General features: G+C 41.7%; 1 protein-coding gene across 4 annotated transcripts in view; it reads left to right on the top strand.

Moving 5' to 3' along the window:
• The window catches only part of MYO9A (myosin IXA), a 1257959-nt gene that overhangs the window by 687410 nt on the left and 551213 nt on the right, over window positions 1-19336 (top strand). For all 4 annotated transcript variants that reach the window (XM_078685018.1, XM_078685017.1, XM_078685015.1 and 1 more), the window contains one exon: window positions 11805-11880. In XM_078685018.1, the coding sequence (XP_078541144.1) occupies window positions 11805-11880 (76 nt within the window). The remainder of the gene's footprint in view (window positions 1-11804; window positions 11881-19336) is intronic.

Raw genomic sequence — 19336 nt, 5'->3', positions numbered from 1 at the left:
CTAATGTTATGTTGGGCCTTATCAAGAAACGTACTTTCCAAGTGATTTGATAAGCTCTTCCCCGAAAAGGAGGCCTTTAGGATTCGAGGAAGGCTCTTTCTCGGCCATGTCAGAAAGTTTGGTGAGCTTATATAGAATTAACCTACGCCTTTTGGCGTTAATGTTCGCATTAGCATTGCCTAGAAGGATCAGGGCTCTTTAGTTCCATCCTCTAATTAGGTTGGTATTAAGAGGAGTACTATGAAGGTGGGACTCCTCTGCAGAGTCAAGGATCCTAGTAAGGGGGCCAAGGACATCTGACAGACGGTCTTGGCAGTCCTTGAATGATTTTTCTAGCCCTTTCCTGGGATCACGCCCGAGCCTGAAAAGAAATTTTATAAGCTCAGGATCGGGATTTGGGGTATGGCAAGCTTTTTTGTCAATAGAAGGCCTTGAGCACTATATTCCTACTCTCCCTTTCAAGTGGAAAATGTATCTATTTCTTAATAAATTTTGAAACATGATCCTGAGGTGACCATTGAGAGGATCGAGGATGTTTTAAGTTTAGGGGAGAAATCATCTCCTACCCTAGCGGGTCTAGAATATTATCTTTGGAGGACGTCGGAAGATCATCCTCTGTGTCAAAAAGGCCAACATCTTCATCGTCTAGGTCAACTATGTACTCATCAGGTACGTCTGAACCATCATCATTGGACTCTCCCGTGATATGCTGAGCACTATGAGACAAGGTGCCGCCAGGGGCGTCCGAATTATTTGGACCGCGATGGGTACCCCTAGATGATGTGTCGCTAAGGACAACCTTCTGGCTCGAGGTGCGAGGACCTCCAATTTGCTTTGAGGCGCTAAGACCTCCCATAACAGAAGACGAGATAGGACCTCCAGTGCTCGCAGGGGTAGTAAATTCGATATTATTAGACTTTTTACTTCGTTTGCCTCTCAAAGGAAAATTATCACAGGAAGGGGATTCATTAAACCCAACCTCTTGTGAGGGCAGAGGTCTTTTGTAGGGTATGACCTGGCCAAAGGTCTCTAACATGCATGACCTCATTTCTCTTTGAAGTAAGAGTCTAACACCCTCTATATCAAAATTAGGAAGAGTGGTGCTAGCCTGCTCTGAGTCAGTCAGACAATTGATCCATATCTCCTTACTTTTTTAATTTTTTTATAGATATATATATATATATATATATATATATATATATATTTATATCAATAAAATGAGTAGTTAAATAAAAAGGGGGGCAGGCTTTGTTTAAGCAATTATTCTCAAGCGTAGGCTCGAAGGATCAAAAGCAGCTGATCGTCAGGCAATTGCTCTCATGCGAGGCTCAAAGGATTAAAAAACAGCCGATCGTCAACCAACGATCGAGAGGAGGTTGAGGAAAGGCTCTTGCAAACCAAGCACGAAGCGTGCTCGTTGCCAACGGCAATTCTTCTAATATCGGCGTTGAGCGCCTCTAACTACGTGAGAAAGGGGGCAGGCTTCACCGCGGTACACCCGCGGTGAAGTGGAGAGCATAAATCTGGTTTTGGAAGTGCCCGCACAAGTACAGGGGTCTCCCACCGCGCTTGCAGTCGATGGGAAGTTGCTGTGAGCGAGGGAGCAAAGCGCATTGATGTGGCAGCGCAAGTGAAAGCAAACATTTAGTCACGCGCAAAAGTGAAGACGGTAATACACCGACGCACAAATAAATTTAAGCAGCGGCATGAAGGTAAACATTCCATGTTACTTATAAACTTATAAATAAACTTACCCTCCAAAGACCTGAAAGGCAAAAAAGGTTAATAGAAGTGAACAGTAGAGAAAAAAGTGTCTAAGGTTATTGAAGACGGGGGAGATCTCCATAAATTGCAGATCGTTTGGAGGGGGGGTGGAGGGTCTTAGAGGTGGGGATTAGGCCACCAATAACACCATAAAAAAACGAAATTACAGTAAGAGATGAGAGAGAGTAGTTATCTGCTCGGAGCCGCACTTAAAAGAGGCAGATGGTTGTCATGTCATATCTCTTAGCTTGTTTCAATGTTCTTTTGGAACCTTTGTATTATGACACATGCGGCTGCTTGGAGACTGCATTAAAAGTCTTTGCATAATGTAGCCTCCGTTCTTGTAATGAAATTCATTATTTACCTTCTACCTGCCAAATGGGAGCTGCGTGCCCACCCGCCCGCTGCCTCTTCCTGTTGGCCTACTCCTCTCAAAGCTCTAATTTCAAAGCGCATTCATGGCAGCTCCCCAGGGACTGCGAGACATTTTTATTATATAATGTCAAATCGGGCAACCCAAAGGTGTTGAAGTGCTTTACATGAGCGCGAGTTATATTACACAAGGTCAGATTCATTTTGGGGGGCATTATTATACAGCGAGAAACTCAACTGGCACAAAGGTATTGGAGAGCTTTAAAAAAGCACCAGTTATGTTACACAAAGTCAGGTAAATTTGTTTGCTTTTAGGTGTGCGGAGGTAAAGTCATGCCGACGCCGTCCCTGCCGATTCATTATTTCCTCTCTGCCTGGCAGTTGGGCGCATTTTGTTTTTGCAGTGTCTAGTGCACCTATACCCAGGGGTCTGGAACAGAGGGCGGGGCTTTGGGGGATTGCTGATAAATAGATGGTACGAGCAGTGTAGCAGTGTTTGAATAGAAAGTACTGGAGAAGGGCGCCTGGTGAATAGAAGCATGAGTGAGGAGGGATGTGAAGTCTCCACCATTGGAAAGTACTTCACTGCTTTTTTTCATAGGCTGTTCGGTAGTCTAGTGATGCAGTCGCACACAAAATGTTACATGACTTCCATCAAGGCACTTCTCTTTCTGTCTGCATTAAAAAGCCATAGAATGTGTCCATATATGCTTCCTGAGGCAAACGTGTATTCCTGAATAAGACTGTATGGCCCAGTGTGTAGTAATTGTATAGCTCTTCAATCCCTGGCTGCACGGCACCCAGGATAATATGCTGCATGGCTAAACACCTTTAAGGTCCCAAAGGTGAGACCTATTGGCTATGCCAATGCCTGTTTAATTTAATTTTTGTTTTCATTTTGACAATCACGGGTGTTCACATTGGAAAGATAATCAAAATATCTGCATATTATGTCAATTAAATATAATTTATATAGCAGAGGTCTCATTTCTAATAGTTTGGGGGTTGGAACTTAATTTCACTATCATGGGGGGCAGCCAGTACAGGTATCCAGGAAATCCACTGAGTGGCCCCTCAATAATCCTTTGTTGTGCTAACATTTATTCCTCTGTTTAGACGAGGTGAGTTTGCAGTGGGCTTTAGATGTCTTTGGGTCTTGAAAACCATAGCAGCAGGGTGCCATACGTTTCAACAGTGTTCAAACAAGTAATCAGATCTCCCAGCCAGGATTTGTAGCTTTGCACACTCTTACTTCTCTAGCATATGGCACAGCCCATATTCAGTACTATGGGAGCTAGTTTCCTATGTGATTTAGCAATGTGTTTAACGTAGCCCAGCAAGGACATTGATAGTGCGATCTATACATTTTCGTAACATAACCTATCACCCATGAGGGTATCCTGGTGCTTTGCAGGTGCTTAAACCTAGCCAGCCTATTGCGGTCTGAGCCAAGTCTTCAGCCTCTTATGGAATTCAAGAAGTGAGGAGGAGGTTCTGATATGAAGAGGAAGGGCATTTCATACATTAGGGGCAATGTACTATTAGGCCTGTGATATGTTTGAGTAGGAGTCAATGTGAGGTGTCTGCGCTTTTGGTAGAAGATATGTTGGTTCACGTAAGCTGTGCCAAAGTTGTGTAGTACCTTGAATGTGTGTATAAGGAGTTTAAAGTGAACGTGTGTGTGTGGAGTTCCCTTAGGTGTGGTGTGAGTTCTGTGAGGAAGTTTGAGTAGCGTTCTTGCTGCTTAGTTCTGAATGGTTTGCAGCCTTCAGTTTAGTTGTTTGGAGATTCTGGTGTCGAGGTCGTTTCTGTAGTCTAGTTTGCTGTTGACGAGGGCATAGTTGACAGACTTTCTGGTGTGGCCGAGGGCCACTTGATGTTCTTACTCACATCTTCAGGGTGTGGAAGCTTGTTTTCAGTTTCGGGGTTGGCTTGGGTGTTATATCCAGTTTGTTGTCTAAGAGGAACCCCGGTCCTGGCATGGGTGAGTGTGTTGGTCCCAGTTCGACCAGCCATGAGTTGGATCATCAAGGTGAGGTGCTTTTGTCAAAGAGTAAGACTTCTGTCTTGTCAGTGTTGAGCCTCAGACAGTTTGACTTCAGCCATTCGGTGACTTTTGTCATGCAGGAGATGAATTTGTTTACTGTGTTGGGGGTCCTGCCTGAGAGGGCGATTCGATTGCATGTTGTCAGTGTCGGACACGATGTTAATGGTGTGTGTAGAGGACGTTAGCCAGTGGGATCATGAATGTGTTGGTTAGAGTGGGGCTAAGGGTAGAGCCTAGAGATACTCCATAGATCAGTTTGCAGGCTACTGAGAAATACGGTGTGAGTCTGACAGCTTGTGCTCTCTCAGTTAGGAAGGAACCGATCTAGCGCAGAGCGGATCCTGGATTCTTGATCTCATGCAGATGTCTGATGAATATGTGCTGATAGAACGTGTCGATAGCTTGTGAGAGGTTTCAATGGATGAGGGCTGCAGATTTCCCTCTGTTTAGGATTATGCGGCTGTTGTACATGTTGACACTGACTGTTGTTTCCTTGCTGTAGTTGGTTCTTCAACTGGATTGAATAGTATCAAGGACCTGATGGTTGTTGAGGTGCTCGCTTATCAGCTTCTCCAATACTATGGCTAGGTATGATGGGAGGGAGATGGGCATGTAGTTGGTGAGCGTAGCTGAGTCTGCGGATGGCTTTCTGAGCAGATGTGTGACAATTGCGTGTTAACAGATTTCCATGAAAGTGGCTGAGTTGAAGGAGGCGTTGACAACGGGTATTAGTGCTTCACTGATAGAAAGTAGTCCTTTGGTGAAGGCATGGTGGGAAAGGAGTCAGCGGGTTGTCCTGAGTGGATTATCTTCATGGTAGCAGTAGTTTTGTCTGTGGTACTGATGTTGCAGGCAGTCGGGGTTCACTCCCTGCTCTCAGTGGGGAGTTGGGTGGGCACGGTTATGGGGTCTGGTTGTGGTTCGAAGTTTCTTTAGACAGCGGTTATTTTGTTGCTGAAGGATTCAGAGAAGGGATGCAGCTAGAAGCGGTTGGTGAGGCAGTGAACTCCTTTACAATAGTGAAAATCTCCTTGCTGCTGTTCATGCAGGTGTCGATACAATTAAAGATATATGTGCATTAGCCATATGGATCAGCTGGTGGTAGCGTCTTATTTGGGATATGAAACTGCCTTTGTCCGCAGTGTCTTGGTTGGATCGCATCTCATGCTCCAGTTGCTTGCAGTGTCACTTTACAACCTGAGATCATCTATGTAGTTGCTGATGTTAGGTCAGTGTTTTGACGTGGTACCTTTACGTTTGAGGGGGTATAACAAACGTTATCCCTTTGTTGAAATTTTACAATGGCACTAGATAGGATGCTGGAGTGGTCAGGCTGGGAGTTGTTGAGCGTGGCGGTCCAGTCAGTTTCTGTGACTTTGTGCTAGTGTCAATGATGAGGGGTTTGATGAAGCCTGTGATGTTGCTTGTGAAGTTGACATGGGGTTTCAGAGGTGTGTAGACGTGGATTCCTCATAGGGTAAAGTTGGTTGTGGCATAGATCTTGAAAGTGAGGTGTTCCATGTAGCTGGCGGTGGAGTCCATGGAGTCCATGGTGGTGGAGTGGCTGATGGTGTCTCGGAATATGATGGCGACTCTGCCTCTCCAGGCTTATTTGGCAGTCTGTCTAACAATTTTGTAGCTGTTGGGCCTAGCTGTGGTGATATTTGATGCAGGGGTGGGGTTCAGACAAATTTCAGTGAGAAAAAGACTGTCTGGGTAATGGTCGTGCAGTAGGTCCCAGATCTCTGTAACTTGCTTGGTTAATAAACAAGTTTTGAGAAACAATACAAACGAGAATTTTGAAGGTGGATGGGTGGTTGATGTATGTGAAGGTGCTTCGGTGTTGTAAGTGTGGGTGGTGAGTGTGGTGTGTGTGGGAGAGAGCATGAGAATTTGTAGGAGGTGCAGGTGAATGCTGTGGTGTGGTGCAGCAGCCGTGCAGTGAGTGGTGGCCAGGGTTGAGGGCGCTGAGTAGTGCACCATGCGCCCCTCCTCAAAATAACTAGGAAGTGTGTTATAGTTTTGCTTGTAACTTTGATGCCATTTGGTAAATCTTCATAAAACTTTCAATGAAAATAGATTCATCCTCCAATTATCCTTACTGAAAAGTTTCGGAGTGATCTGTGAAGCCGAAGCTGAGAGAAAGGGAAGGTCACAAAACACTTTTTCTCCAATGCAATTTCCATAGGGAATTTTAGACAATGATACAGAAAAAACAGCTGAACAGAATTACACCAAATTTTACAGAAATCTAGACCTATAGCCATAAAGCATGATTTGGTGTAAATCTGTTCAGTGGTATAGTATATAAATGCGCTTCTCTGTTATGGGTATCCTTATTTTATTCATATTCAACACGCTCAACTACCCTATGTTGTAAAATAGCCCTTCGTAGAGTTCTAGGTGTACAATCTGTTGTATGCTGGGGGACTGGTAGTCTTAATGGACCAGTGCCACAACTTTAATGGTAGCCTCAAATGTTTAATTCTTTTAATGAAAACAAAAATGTTATAATTTTAAAAAGTCTTCTGGGCCACCAAAAATACCCTCATTGTTATGAATATGTTGAAGTGATGGAGTTCTACCATTGAAGCACAGTGACTTTTACATATTGAAGATAAAACTGGTAACACAGGTGCAGCATATGAATGATATAAGTAGTACAAGACACAATCTGTGATATATTCAATATCTGATCGCTGAAAAAAGTTTTATGTCATTTGTTGAGGTAAGATTAATATTGTGTCCTTAATGAGATTAATATCACATGCTTTCAATAATGCCACGTCCAGAGGATAATGTATATCACTTGCGTGGAATAGGTTATCCATCATTTATAAAATAATGATCTGTGTGAATGAATGGAACACGGAAACTGAGAAACCACATTGGAGGAAACCAACACCTAGAAAATCAGTTTTAAGGAAAGGCAATATTAAGGAAATACAAAAAAAGCGAAAATTAAATGATACATTTAAAGAAAAAATAATTTTAAGGAAAAATCCAAAATGACATTAAACTTTGGTGAAGTTTAGGACTACTGTGGGTTTTTGGGTTCAAGTACTGGTAATTTTGAGATGATGAGGCATTTTTAGTGGTCAGGAATATTTAGTGTACAGGGCTAGAATGTGTTTTTTATGGTTCAGAGATAAATGAAGTGTATCGGTTTTTGAGGGGGTTTCAGGGTTCACAGTTGAGTGGTATTTAGTTGTGGGAGGTGTTTTTAGGTTTTAGGGATGGATGGAATGTAAGGGATTTGAGGGTTTTAGGGTTCATGGATGGGCAGACTTTAGGGCTGGTGAGGGCTTTTAAGATTCAATTATGGGTAGCGGCTGAGGTGGATGGAGTGGAGTTTAGGGTGAGGGGGGTCTCAAGGATTCAGGGATGGGTGGAGTTTAGATCTAGGAAGGGGTTTTTAGAGTTCAGGGATGAGTAGTTTAGGGTCACGAGGAGTTCTTATAGGTCATGAATGACTGGTATTTAAGGATGGTGAGCATTTTAAGGGTTCAGGGATGGGTAGAGTTTGGTTTGTTGAGGTGTTTTAAAAGGTATGACATAGGTGGGGTTTAGGTGTAGAAAAGGGGTATTTAGGGTTCAGAAGTTGGTGGAGGTAGGGCTAGCGAGTGGTTTTATGATTCAAGGATGGTGACATTTCTGGGGTAAAAAGGTATTTTAGACTTCAGGGACAATTGTAGTGAGAGATTTTATGGGGCAGCGATTATTAATGGCGTTGAGCAGTTGTGAGTGATCAGTGATGGATGCTGTTTGCGGTTGGTAATGGGTCAGCAAATTAAAAGCATCCGAAGAAATACTTGCCAATGTAAAAGATATAAATATGAAATAGTTTCCCCTGAAATAAAGCACTGAAATAAATATCTCTGAAAATACTGTTTACGAAAGCAAGACCTGCAACAAGTGCATTTACGCTTTTTAAAAAAAAAAGCATTCAAAAGCCAATTTCGACCCAATAGACATTCTGTGAATTGGTTTCTACGAAAAGGTAAATGCCATTCATTCTGAAAATTTCCAGTAAACAGTTTTGGTGAAATGGTTTCTCAGTAATGGTATTCCATGAAATCGTTTTTCTATGAAATCACATACAGCCATAAAATAAGCATATCACCTGTGGGATGGGTTTGTTCTTGCATGTCTGGGGTTGGACTGATGTAACATGTTTATGACCTACATAACCCAAACATATAAAATATATTCCTCGTGAGCTCCAACATGATAGCATTTTTATAACCATTGATTATCCACCAGGTTCAGGGCTTGTATATTGGCTGCTGGAGAGGTAAGCTGAGTGTGATATCACATTACTTTATTCCACCCAATCTCCCAATAAAGGTGATTCGGTCAGTATACTGAATCCAAAGTGAGAAAGAGATGGGAGCAAGGGGGAAATTAGGTAATGAAAAGTTAATTACTTGGGAGGTACACCCTGTCATATGTCTAGGGTAGCTGTAATACGCAGCAACAATCATCAGAAGCCCATAATTGAAGGGATGTTTACTTTACGTGCAACTGCATTAGGAGAAAGAAGCAAGAAAGAGAATGCTCTTGGGCTCCATTTCCGGTCCTTTGTGTGTTTCTTAATCCACTACTTGTGCATGAGAAGCAGGCACTTCTGTCTGCAATACTAATTCCTGTGGCTGGGTACCAACAGCATGGACCATAACATCATCTAGCACTGCCGTCATGTGCATGGAGACACTATAATCACATTAACCAGGTCCTACCAACAGTGCTCATGCATCATCATTAATCATCGGCAATACAAACTGTCATTGAGTGCAGCTTGGTAGCCTTTGTCCTATAAATAAGATGTTTTTCCTTTTCATCATAACTCTGCATACTGAAATTGGGTATTAAGCATTTTAAGGTAGGGATTCTTTTTGCAGTTTACAAAACCAAATTGTGAATTGAGGTGTTAAACATTGCACTGCACAATTCAAATAAGTCAAAGGTGAAATGTCTTCCAATACACATACCTGTCTCTTTTTTAATTTCAGGTGTGTCCCTGGTTTGCTTTGGGGGCAGAAGAAAGTAAAATATAGTCTCTTCTGATGCCCTTATCCCTAATAAAAGGAAGATAGGATATCAAGCATATGTATTCTGCTGTTAAATTGTAACGTATACCAGAATAGCTTTTGCAGCATTTAGTTTCACTGTGTTTGCCTTGGGGGAGTATATCAGTGAAGACAGTGAGCCACAGAGTAAAACAATAAATTCTCTATACTATAAACCTTTCAAGATGCATATAAGTAGAGGCAGTTATGAAAATATCACTCGGTTATAGATATCTTTGTACTCTATGTTGTTTTTGTGAAGTAGTGCCTCAACCTTGGAGGTCACAGTTTGTATCTTGGACTGTACAAAACTCCCTCCTCTATGTTCATTTTGTATTTGTGCTTTCCATAAAGGTTATGATAGTGGTAGGAGAAGGCTGGTTTTCCCTTTGATAGAAGTGGTTTTTTGATCGGTTGCTTGCATAAGTAGAGATTCATTGTTTAGAGAAACTTTTTGTTCCAGCACTGGATAGAATGCTGAGTTTGTGCTGCCTGAGCGGATGAGATGTAATTTGCATCACTTTAAAAGGTAACCTGCATCACTTCAATAGGTTAGATTTGTAATTTCGCAAAAACGTCAATAAAATGGTGAAAGCATGAAGGGGAAATGTGGACAATGGATAGATGCAAGATGGATTACCAATACTTTTGGATGGTAATGAATTTGGTGTATCAGAAAGGAGAACATCCAGTGTGTGTCCGTCATAAGTTCAGTGTGTCTTATGCAAGAGTTGATCTGGTTCCCATGAAAGTGTGATGTTTATATTTTGCCTCAAGAAGAACAGGTATGTGCTGGGTCATGTTTTATAATTAATTGTATCCTCCTTGGAAATTTGATCTGTCAAGAGAGTGATTTGAGAGAAGATTATTTTTTGATTTCATTGCACAGTCAATTGTTTGATGTGTTCTGTCAAGTAATGAAGAATTGGATGTATGTCCCAGGGAGATGATATTTTTTTTAATGGGTGTGTTTTGGATATGTCCAATGAAAGTATGTGTTTTTTGAGAAGAGGATTTATTTGGTAATCCCTAAAGTAGATGGTCAGTAGAGATTTGACAAGGAAATGGTTTAGGCTTTGTCTTATTGATTTAAGATGTGTTTACTACGGTCTGTGGATATATAGCATGTGCATGTCTCATATGGATGTTTGATACATTGGATATGCTCAAAGAACTTTAATGTGTTTGAGGGAAACCAAATAAATAATTTGTCATTGGAAATTATTTCATGCTCGCTTCCTTATTTCTGACTTCTTTGTTGTATTTAGTTGCCATATTGTGTTGTGTATGGGCATAAGCTCTTAATTTGATGATATTCTTAGCCGATGTGTGTGCATTACTAAATGTGACCTACAAGTTTCGGAAAATCTGTGTTAGGTGCAACACGCCAAATAATAATTTGTTGAAGGTACACCCTAGAAAGCAACAATATGTACATGCATGGAGTGTACAGTGGGGAGGTAAATAGCCATGTTTTGGTAATTTGTTTGGTATTTCTTTGTGAGTGTTTTGATTTAATAAGCAATGAAGACTTATCTCACAATTGACTTACGTTTTGATCTATCTCAGTGGATTATATGTTGGTTAGGTTTTGTGCATTTCATATGGAAAATAGGTTTCACTTGTGTCTTATAAAGCATGCCACTCATTTGTGGTTTTGACAGAAGATATGTTGTAACTGATGTAAGGAGGCATGCAGTATGTTTGGGTGAGAGACTGTTACTCAGGTGTCTCCCTTTGAATGGATATGTTCAGTGTAACCCAAGAGGGGGGTGATATTTATGGGCCATGCTATGTAGAGATATTCTCATTGACAGCTATGGGGAGATGGGTTTGTCCGAAGGAGGTATGATAAACTGGGCCTACTTACTCTTTTGTTGTGATTCAGTGAGGGATGATGTATTATTATATGTGTCTAATGGAAGTGTAGTCTAATCAGGAGCAACATTGATTGTCTCATGAAAAGATGGTTGTAGTGTTGACGATCATGTGATAAGGATTCAATGGAGATATGTGATGGGCCCCACATGTTTTTCGCAGATGAACGTTTAGTATCAAGAACAAATTCAAGCCTCTCTTTAGTCGTCCAGTGACTTTTAAACAAAGAGTTTTATTATCGCAAATGACACAAGCACTTTCAGGTCAGAGCTCTTCACCTTATGCAGGAAAATAAATTCAAATAGTTTTTTTTTAACATAAGAACACGATTCATGCAATCCAAAGCCGCTAGTGTCCTTTTTAGTCAGACAGTTTAGTGCCTGAGTACATCATGAACTCCCTGAAAGAGTACTGTGTCATTATATGGAACTGTGGTTTGATGTTTGTTTCAGTCTTATGCCTGTCTCCACTCATATGTTCATCTCCCCGCTAAAGGGCTGGATGGACATGTCCTGCTGTATCTCAACCAAGTATTTCCCACATTTCAGCCATGGCTCTTTCATGTTTTATATTCTGAGCATGCACTGTCACATCATGTTCTGTTCACCATTAGTAGCTGTTGCGTCTTCACTGTTCATGTTCTGTAACCTGCATTTGCTCCTATGATTTATTAGGTATCCCCAGAAAAAATCCAAGGACCCCTCTGTCCAGCCTGCAGGGAGTGAACACCCTCAATGAGAAGGCTCAATGGTATGTGGAATAAATTCTCAGAATTCTGGCTGCCAGTCAGTACCTACAGTCTGTTATAATTCTTCCAATGTGTTTGTAGTGCATGTTACTTTGTGATAGTGCGACCATGGGCAGTCTACATTCCCTGATGTGAGTACATGGTGTAAAGTGTGTAGTACTGTGACTCACCCATTAAAGATAATGGGGTAACCATGTGCCCCTCAGAACCAGGGTATTGGTAATACAGTCTATATAATAGGTCCTGTAGGATAATTCAATTGTTTAGTATTCAATAAATGATACAACCTAAAAGAAGTTAATTTTGGAAACGGAGTCGAATAAGTATTTTTTAGACACCAAACAAAACACACCGAAGACGCATATTAATTTGTTCTTATGTAATATTTACTCCTTTAGCATATGGCTGTCACACATACAGATTCAACAAAATATAACATAAAATATTTGACTTTCGTGAGTCAAGTGACATGAAGTGAGAAGGTGGTGTTGTAAGGGAAATATACAAGACATACGGATTACAAGCATATGTACATCATATGAATTACTGCGGGCCTGTCCCTTTACAGTTAATCTCACATGTTCTCACGACACCCTTAAATTCCTTTTTCTGATATTTGGGTGAGGAGACTAATGGACGTGAGCTAAATGAGCTAAAGCCTTCTAAACCTGGCTACCTGGTGCTAGTGGAATATAAAGTAGTGCCTTTAAATGTGCGGTACAGTTGTTTGAGGCTCATAACTGTAGCTTGTTATTAGAGGCTACTTACAAATTACCATACTTTCCTTATCCTGGACTACTTCCTAAAATATACTCTGCAGCGTGGTATGTGACCAAACACTGAATTAATGAGAACCATCTATAATTATCAGTGAATACACGCAGGCTTGTATATGCAGAGAGCGACAGTATATCTGCTCTACTCAATCTGTTTTATTCACAGAGGTAGAAAGGACAGTGTAATAGCCTTCCTGTGCTTTCATGCATGACAACATTATGAATAGTTGGTAAATATTTTGAATACCTTCCTATGAATGTGTATAAATGTGTTTTCGTAGAAAACCGTTTTTTTTAAATAAAATGTTTCATATAAAATAAACATTGGCATTTCTTTTGTGTCAAGCTGTTAAATTGCCGAACTATTCAGTTAAAGCCCTGCGCACTGTGCAGCATAACTTGCCTATAATTGCATAATTTTCACTATAACTTTCTTTCAGTAAAACTTCTTTCAGTATAATATTCTTTTCCCATAATCTTGTCGGTTGTATTTTTTTAGCTGAAAATGGCAGCATTTACATTTGTTCACAAAAGATTAGCTAACTCATTTAAAAGCATTTACCTCTGTTGGATTCTATGCCACTCTGGCGCACAAGTATGTAGTAGCAAGCCCCAGGCAGTCCGTGGGGAGTGCCTGATCAAGGCATAGTTTGTGCCTCCCATTCACGCTCGTTTTTGGAAATTCAGAATCGGCTCCATCTTTGTCCACCCGGGAATAGGTTGGAGAGTTTACCCAGCAAGGTTTGGAGCAAACCCCCTTCCAGTGTGTGTAGGGGAACAGAATACTCCAAATCTTCGTGAAGTTCTTGTGTCTAGAATTGTACCGTTCATATAATCGCAAATTGAGAAGATAGCAATTTACAAAATTGTCACATGATATTGTGAGATGTGTGCCTCGAAACCTGCAACTGCTGCAATCTTCTAGGCGCACTACTGGCAATGTGTGTTAATTGAAATAGTGTGAATCTACTTTCAGGCGGAGGTGTACATATCTGCATGTATTTTTAGACTACATTTTGTGATTTGGACCACAGTAGTTGCAAAAACACAAATGGTGTTCATATGTCTCTTAGCTGAAAATGAGCTTATTTTCTAGTTGTATTTGTACCATGACTTATCGGGATGTGCAGGAGGAGAGCTTATAATGAAAAAGAAAAAAGGAGAAAACCTTCATATTTTAAATGGGTTCTGCTTCTCCTTTGTACAGAGAATTATCAGATGGTGAAAGGAGCCAGCGTGCCTTATGAGGCGCACCCATTATGCATGGAAGTACCATCGTTGTTTACTCGCAGTGCTATCGGTCAGTCACTACTGGGAGGGGTATTTAAACTGCTATATGTGCTTACCTTGCCCCGTGTGCGTACTCACTCTCTGTGCGCGGCAAAAAAAAGAACGACTATGCGGGCGTTGAAGAACCTCTAGGAAGAACTCCTTCCACTGAAGAAACTGATTAACAGCATTTATAGCGCAGAAACTCACAGGGAAAGGTTTAGAGAGTTCGAGAGGGAGGACAAAAACCCCATTGCTTGCTACAGTCCCGTTCAACATCACTCTAATCTCCGTGGATAAAGGGTACTTCCTGTTCGCTGTCAAAAATTAATACTGTGTGGACAACTCTACCACCACTGACCTCCAAATATGCCTTTTATGCTTCAAACTTTACAAAATAAAGGCATTTACTCATATCTACGTTGATAAAGGGTACTCCCTGTTTGCTGTCAAGAATTAATACTGTATGGAAAATTCTACCTTCACTATCTGCCAAATATGCATTTGATGCTTCAAACTTTACAAAATAGAGACATTGTACTTCACAAGGACCATGCATTTAATTAAATCTGGCATCCTCATTGACCCTTGTCCGTACTGCATCTTTTCTCTCTATCTTGAACTCATTCACCCACACTCACTATTCTTATTAACTTCTTTCTATTAATTGATGCTTACCCCATTGAATGGAAACATGTCATCCTCTTGCTGATGCTTAAAAAGCCTTTTGCCAAACCTGTGACCAACTACAGACCTTTCTTCCTTATCCAGCTAAAGTCTTGGAAAAACAAGTCCGCCTGCAACTGACCAGCTACCTCGGAACTCAAGTTCTGCTTGATCCCTTACAGTCTGGCTTTAGAGCCAATCATAGCACAGAAACTCCTCTAATTGCTGCCATGGATTACATCCAACTCATCAATTAGGCTGCTACTGCGCTAATCCATTTAGATCTGTTGGCGCTTTTGACACAGTATCACATGCCATTCTAGTCAGATGCCTTTTCGATGCAGATTTCTGCTCTACAGTGGTTTAATTTTTATACCTCTCTCTGGACCCACTCGGTATGTATCCCCCAACTACATTCTGATGCCTCTTTAGTGTGGGGTCCCCCAGTGTTCTTCCCTGAGCCCCACCTAGTTTAATGTTTATCTTATAGAGACTTCTAGCTTCAGATTCCTTACCTTTGAATTCCCGAGGCGTCTGGCTGGATCGGAAACTTTTTCTGAGCAATACCCCTTGTGCGCGGTGTCAGGTGGCTCCATTGAGCTCCGCGTTACGTCGTCGGCACGACAGTGTCGGTTATGACGTTGCGGTGCCTATATCGGCGCCACCCAGACACGCGGATTTCAGTACTTTTCGTATTTCCACGCCAGAAGCACAGAGCCACGAAATAACTGATGTAGTTGTGCAAACTAGGGCCTTTAAAGGGGAGTAACCCTAGCCCTAATATATATTCATTGTTCAATGCTAAGTTACACTTGACACTGTCACAACAATATCAAGAAGCTCAATGGTGTCACCTAGAAGGGAAATGAGAAAGCAAGCTGATTATGTCTCAAGCAATATTTCAGTTGTCAGCCTCATCAACGGAGTCTGCTGGTAGGATTTCCATTCTTTCTAAAATTATCAACAGAATTAATTATAATGCATGCACCCCTAACAGATGGGGCCAACTGACGATATAACATCTTTGGTCTAAAGAGAAGATCCAACATCCCAAATATCCCAGGAGTCTGTTGTAGCTCAGTGCTGTTCACCTAACCCTTGAGACTTTCCCTCCACTCTTGTGGCAGACAGATGTCTGATTCAGCCAATTATCACCACAACCAAGCATTATGTCAGAAAGGTCGGTGACATAAAATACAGAACTGTCACTGGAAGTGCAACTGATTTTGAAATGACTGCTTGTCATTCATCTATCAACAAAAAGACGCTCTATCTGCCAAGAATAGAATAGAAATATTCAAGCGGATGCTTTGAGCGGCAAATGTTAGAGAATTAAAAATGACTATTGGACAATAAATTTTACGTAGAACAATTTCTTTGTTTATGGTTTTCCTCAAATATACCCATTCACAGACCTGGAAAGCAAAAAATGCCAAAACTTGCAGTCCAGTTTTCTGGGATTTTTGTAAACGCCGAGGTCCTGAGAGACACTGGGCAACCCCATTACAGTTCATATGCCAGATTTCAGGGATGGCATTGGGGAATGCCCTTGTTTAAGTGGTTAGGAAAATGGTTTAATTCTTTCAGCAGCTTTCCCTAATCATTACAACTCTAATATAACTAAGACATACCAGAACAAGATAGCTCCAGAATGGCTGGGATAGTTGTGGTACAGCAACCTGCTTCACATGTCCCTGAGGCCACATAGGAAATTGCTGTGCTTCTTCACAAGTCTGGAGCAGGAGAGTTTCTGTCCCAATGTATCTTTGTTGCACTTGGTAGCACGACTTCAGACATCATACAATATGGGCATTTCAAACTGCCTCCAAAGGGTATGACCATTTTCAAGGAATTTGAAAGTGAGCCAGCTAGAAGAGCTTTTGCTTTTGAATAGAAACGATTCTTCATATGGTGTCATCAGAATAATGGAGGCCCATAGGAATGAATGTCAATTACCGAATCGGTAAATACCGATTCGGTAAAAGGGGGAAAACATTGAAGGGAGGCAGGGTGTCACTTGAACACTCTGTTGCACCCCGCAATTGTGTATGGGTGCACATGTTGCAGACATACACGCCCTAAGGGCATGTATGTCTGCAACATGGCACTGTTGGAAAAGCAAAAAAATTGATTTTTCAAAGGTTTTCATTATTTACCACCAACTTGTAGTTGGTGGTAAATAACGAATCCTTAACTGAGGAATGCACTAACTTGAGTGCTCCCTACATTCTGGATTCGGTAATTTACCGATCGGTATGTTAAGAATTCAGTATTTTACCGAATCCTTAAATTACCGATTTGGTAAAATACCGAATTCTACAAAAATGCCACCTACATCTAAAAAGCCCAATACCGGTCGGTAACGGCTGCAATTCGGTAATTTCCGCCGTTACCGACCGGTATTGGGCGACCTACATCTGGCCCTAACTGTTTTGATAGTGAGACTGCTGCCGGGTGGGCTCCATTCTCAATCAGAGCTTGCAGCAATGAACTGGCTTTGATAATGGCATCAGAAGAAATTAAACAGACGCTCGATGCTGGTGGAATGCTGCCTTGATTTTATCATACCGCTCAGCAGCATTTGACGCTTTCAATCACGACCTACTCATTGACCGTCTCTCCTCCTTCAAAATTAGGGATAGAGCTCTCCTTCTCCTAAAATCTCTTTTTGCAGATCGTGCGCAGGTTATGGTCTTAGAGAGTTTTACATCACCCTCTTTCTCATTGCCATGTGAAGTTTCCCAGGGCTCATAATTGTTACCCCTCTAGCACATTTGATCAAATCATTTGGTTCCCATTGGTGCAATATGCTGACAACACTCAGATTGTGGTCAGTGACCAGAAGCTCAGAGGTTACTGCCACTAGGCTCCGTACCTGCATGTTTCACATTGGAAGATGGATGGGTGATAATTGTCTGAAACTGAATTCATCTAAAACCGATGTCCTTTCTATTTGGCAGAACCTTTATGGTCTCCAAGTAGGTAGCCTCATGAACTTGGCACTCTTCCCAGTCCGGTCACGAAAGTGAAAAACCTGGGGTAGCTTTTTGACAAGGAGTTATCCTTCGGAAGGTCAGATTAGCTTTATCACCACCTCTTCTTTTTTCTTGCTTAAGTTACTTGGGAAGGTTCTCCCTTTTATCCCACGGGAACTGCAGAAAACTGTGGTCTCCGCTCTGATTACTTCTAAGCTGGACTACTGTAATGCATTTTTCGCAACTATACAGAAAATGTTTTTAAGCCAATTACAGATTCTTCAGAACACAGCAGCACATCTGCTCTTGCGAATTCCCAGACACAAGTCTGTCTCGCAGGCCTTGACATAGCATCACTGTCTTCTTGTCAAGAAGTGCATAGACTTTAAGGCCTTCTGTATTACCTTTAAAGCCTTACATAAAATGCTGGATCTGAATACTTAACGAGGAGCTTGCAGCAGTATACTCCATCTCGATCTCTTTGCTCCTGCTCCAATTTCAATCTGGTTGTTCCCAAATTCGAACGATCCAACTGGGGTGACAGGAGCTTTGCGACCTACTCAGCTAAGTTGTTGAACTCTGTGCACCTTGATCTCATTAAGAAGTCTGACATAATGGCCTTCAGAAAAGCCCTAAAAAACTTGAATTTCAATCAGTAAAATGTCTTTATCTGGTACACTTTTTTTTGTTTGGGTAGCTTTCTGTTTTTGAGCAAGCGCCTAGACACCCAAGGGTAGTAGAGCACTTTTTAAATTCTATTTTAATGTGATTTACCTTGAAGATGGCAAGGTCCTCCGCATACTAATACACACTAGGGTGTGTTTGTGAAGGGTAGAAAAGATTTAGGATTTACATTTATGAGTGACTGTCCTCGCAAGAACAGTGGTGACCCATGTCCTGCAGCTTGCTTTGGTGACTGAGATGTTTGACAGAAAGATCATTTTCAGCCGAAGTGGAATAAAACTTCTAAACGTTTGACACATTTCTTTTCATATTAGTCATAGAAATGAGAGAGGTGTCTTATTATCAAGAATATTGAGAGGCAGCAAAATGGTATGCTCAAATCCTGGGAAGAGCTTGAGATAGAGGTTGTCAAAAGAAGTAAAATTGGGTCTATTTGATGTCTCACTTGATGAAAAGAAGGCAACAAGAGGCAATGAGACTCACATGACCCCAGGGAAGCTGACAATCTCCAAGTTGTTTGATTGGAAGCCCTTATTGCCAGATAAGATTGGCTATTCTGGATATGGTGCATTTAAAATATGGCATGGCCTACATGGCGAAGCATATCTACCCTTGTGCTGCATCATAAAAGGCCAGACCTCCAATATTTGTCTTTGTATCTATCTTAAAATACTTTTTGTAAGGTCTTTATAAAGAAACAACAATTCTCTCTTTGGAACAAAATGAGCTCCTACACAAATTTCATTCAGGTTAACCCTTGTAATCAATCAATCAATCAATCATGGTACTTGTAAAGCGCGCTACATACCCGTGAGGGTCTCTGGCGCTGGGGGAGGGGGGATGGGGGTGCCGCTACTGCTCGAAGAGCCAGGTCTTGAGGAGTCTTCTGAAGGCGAGTAGGTCTTGGGGCTGGTGTAGGTGGGCTGGGAGGGTGTTCCAGGTTTGTGCGGCGAGGTAAGAGAAGGATCTACCGCCGGCGGTCGTGCGTTGAATGCGGGGGACATCTGCGAGGGCGCGGGGGACATCTTCGAGGGTGCGGCTGGCGGAGCGGAGCTGGCGGGTGGGGGTGTAGAAGCTGAGTCTGCTGT

The sequence above is a fragment of the Lissotriton helveticus genome, chromosome 3_2 (genome assembly GCF_964261635.1).
Source record: "Lissotriton helveticus chromosome 3_2, aLisHel1.1, whole genome shotgun sequence".
Classification (NCBI taxonomy): Eukaryota; Metazoa; Chordata; class Amphibia; order Caudata; family Salamandridae; genus Lissotriton; species Lissotriton helveticus.
This window is presented reverse-complemented; position numbering and strand designations above follow the sequence as displayed.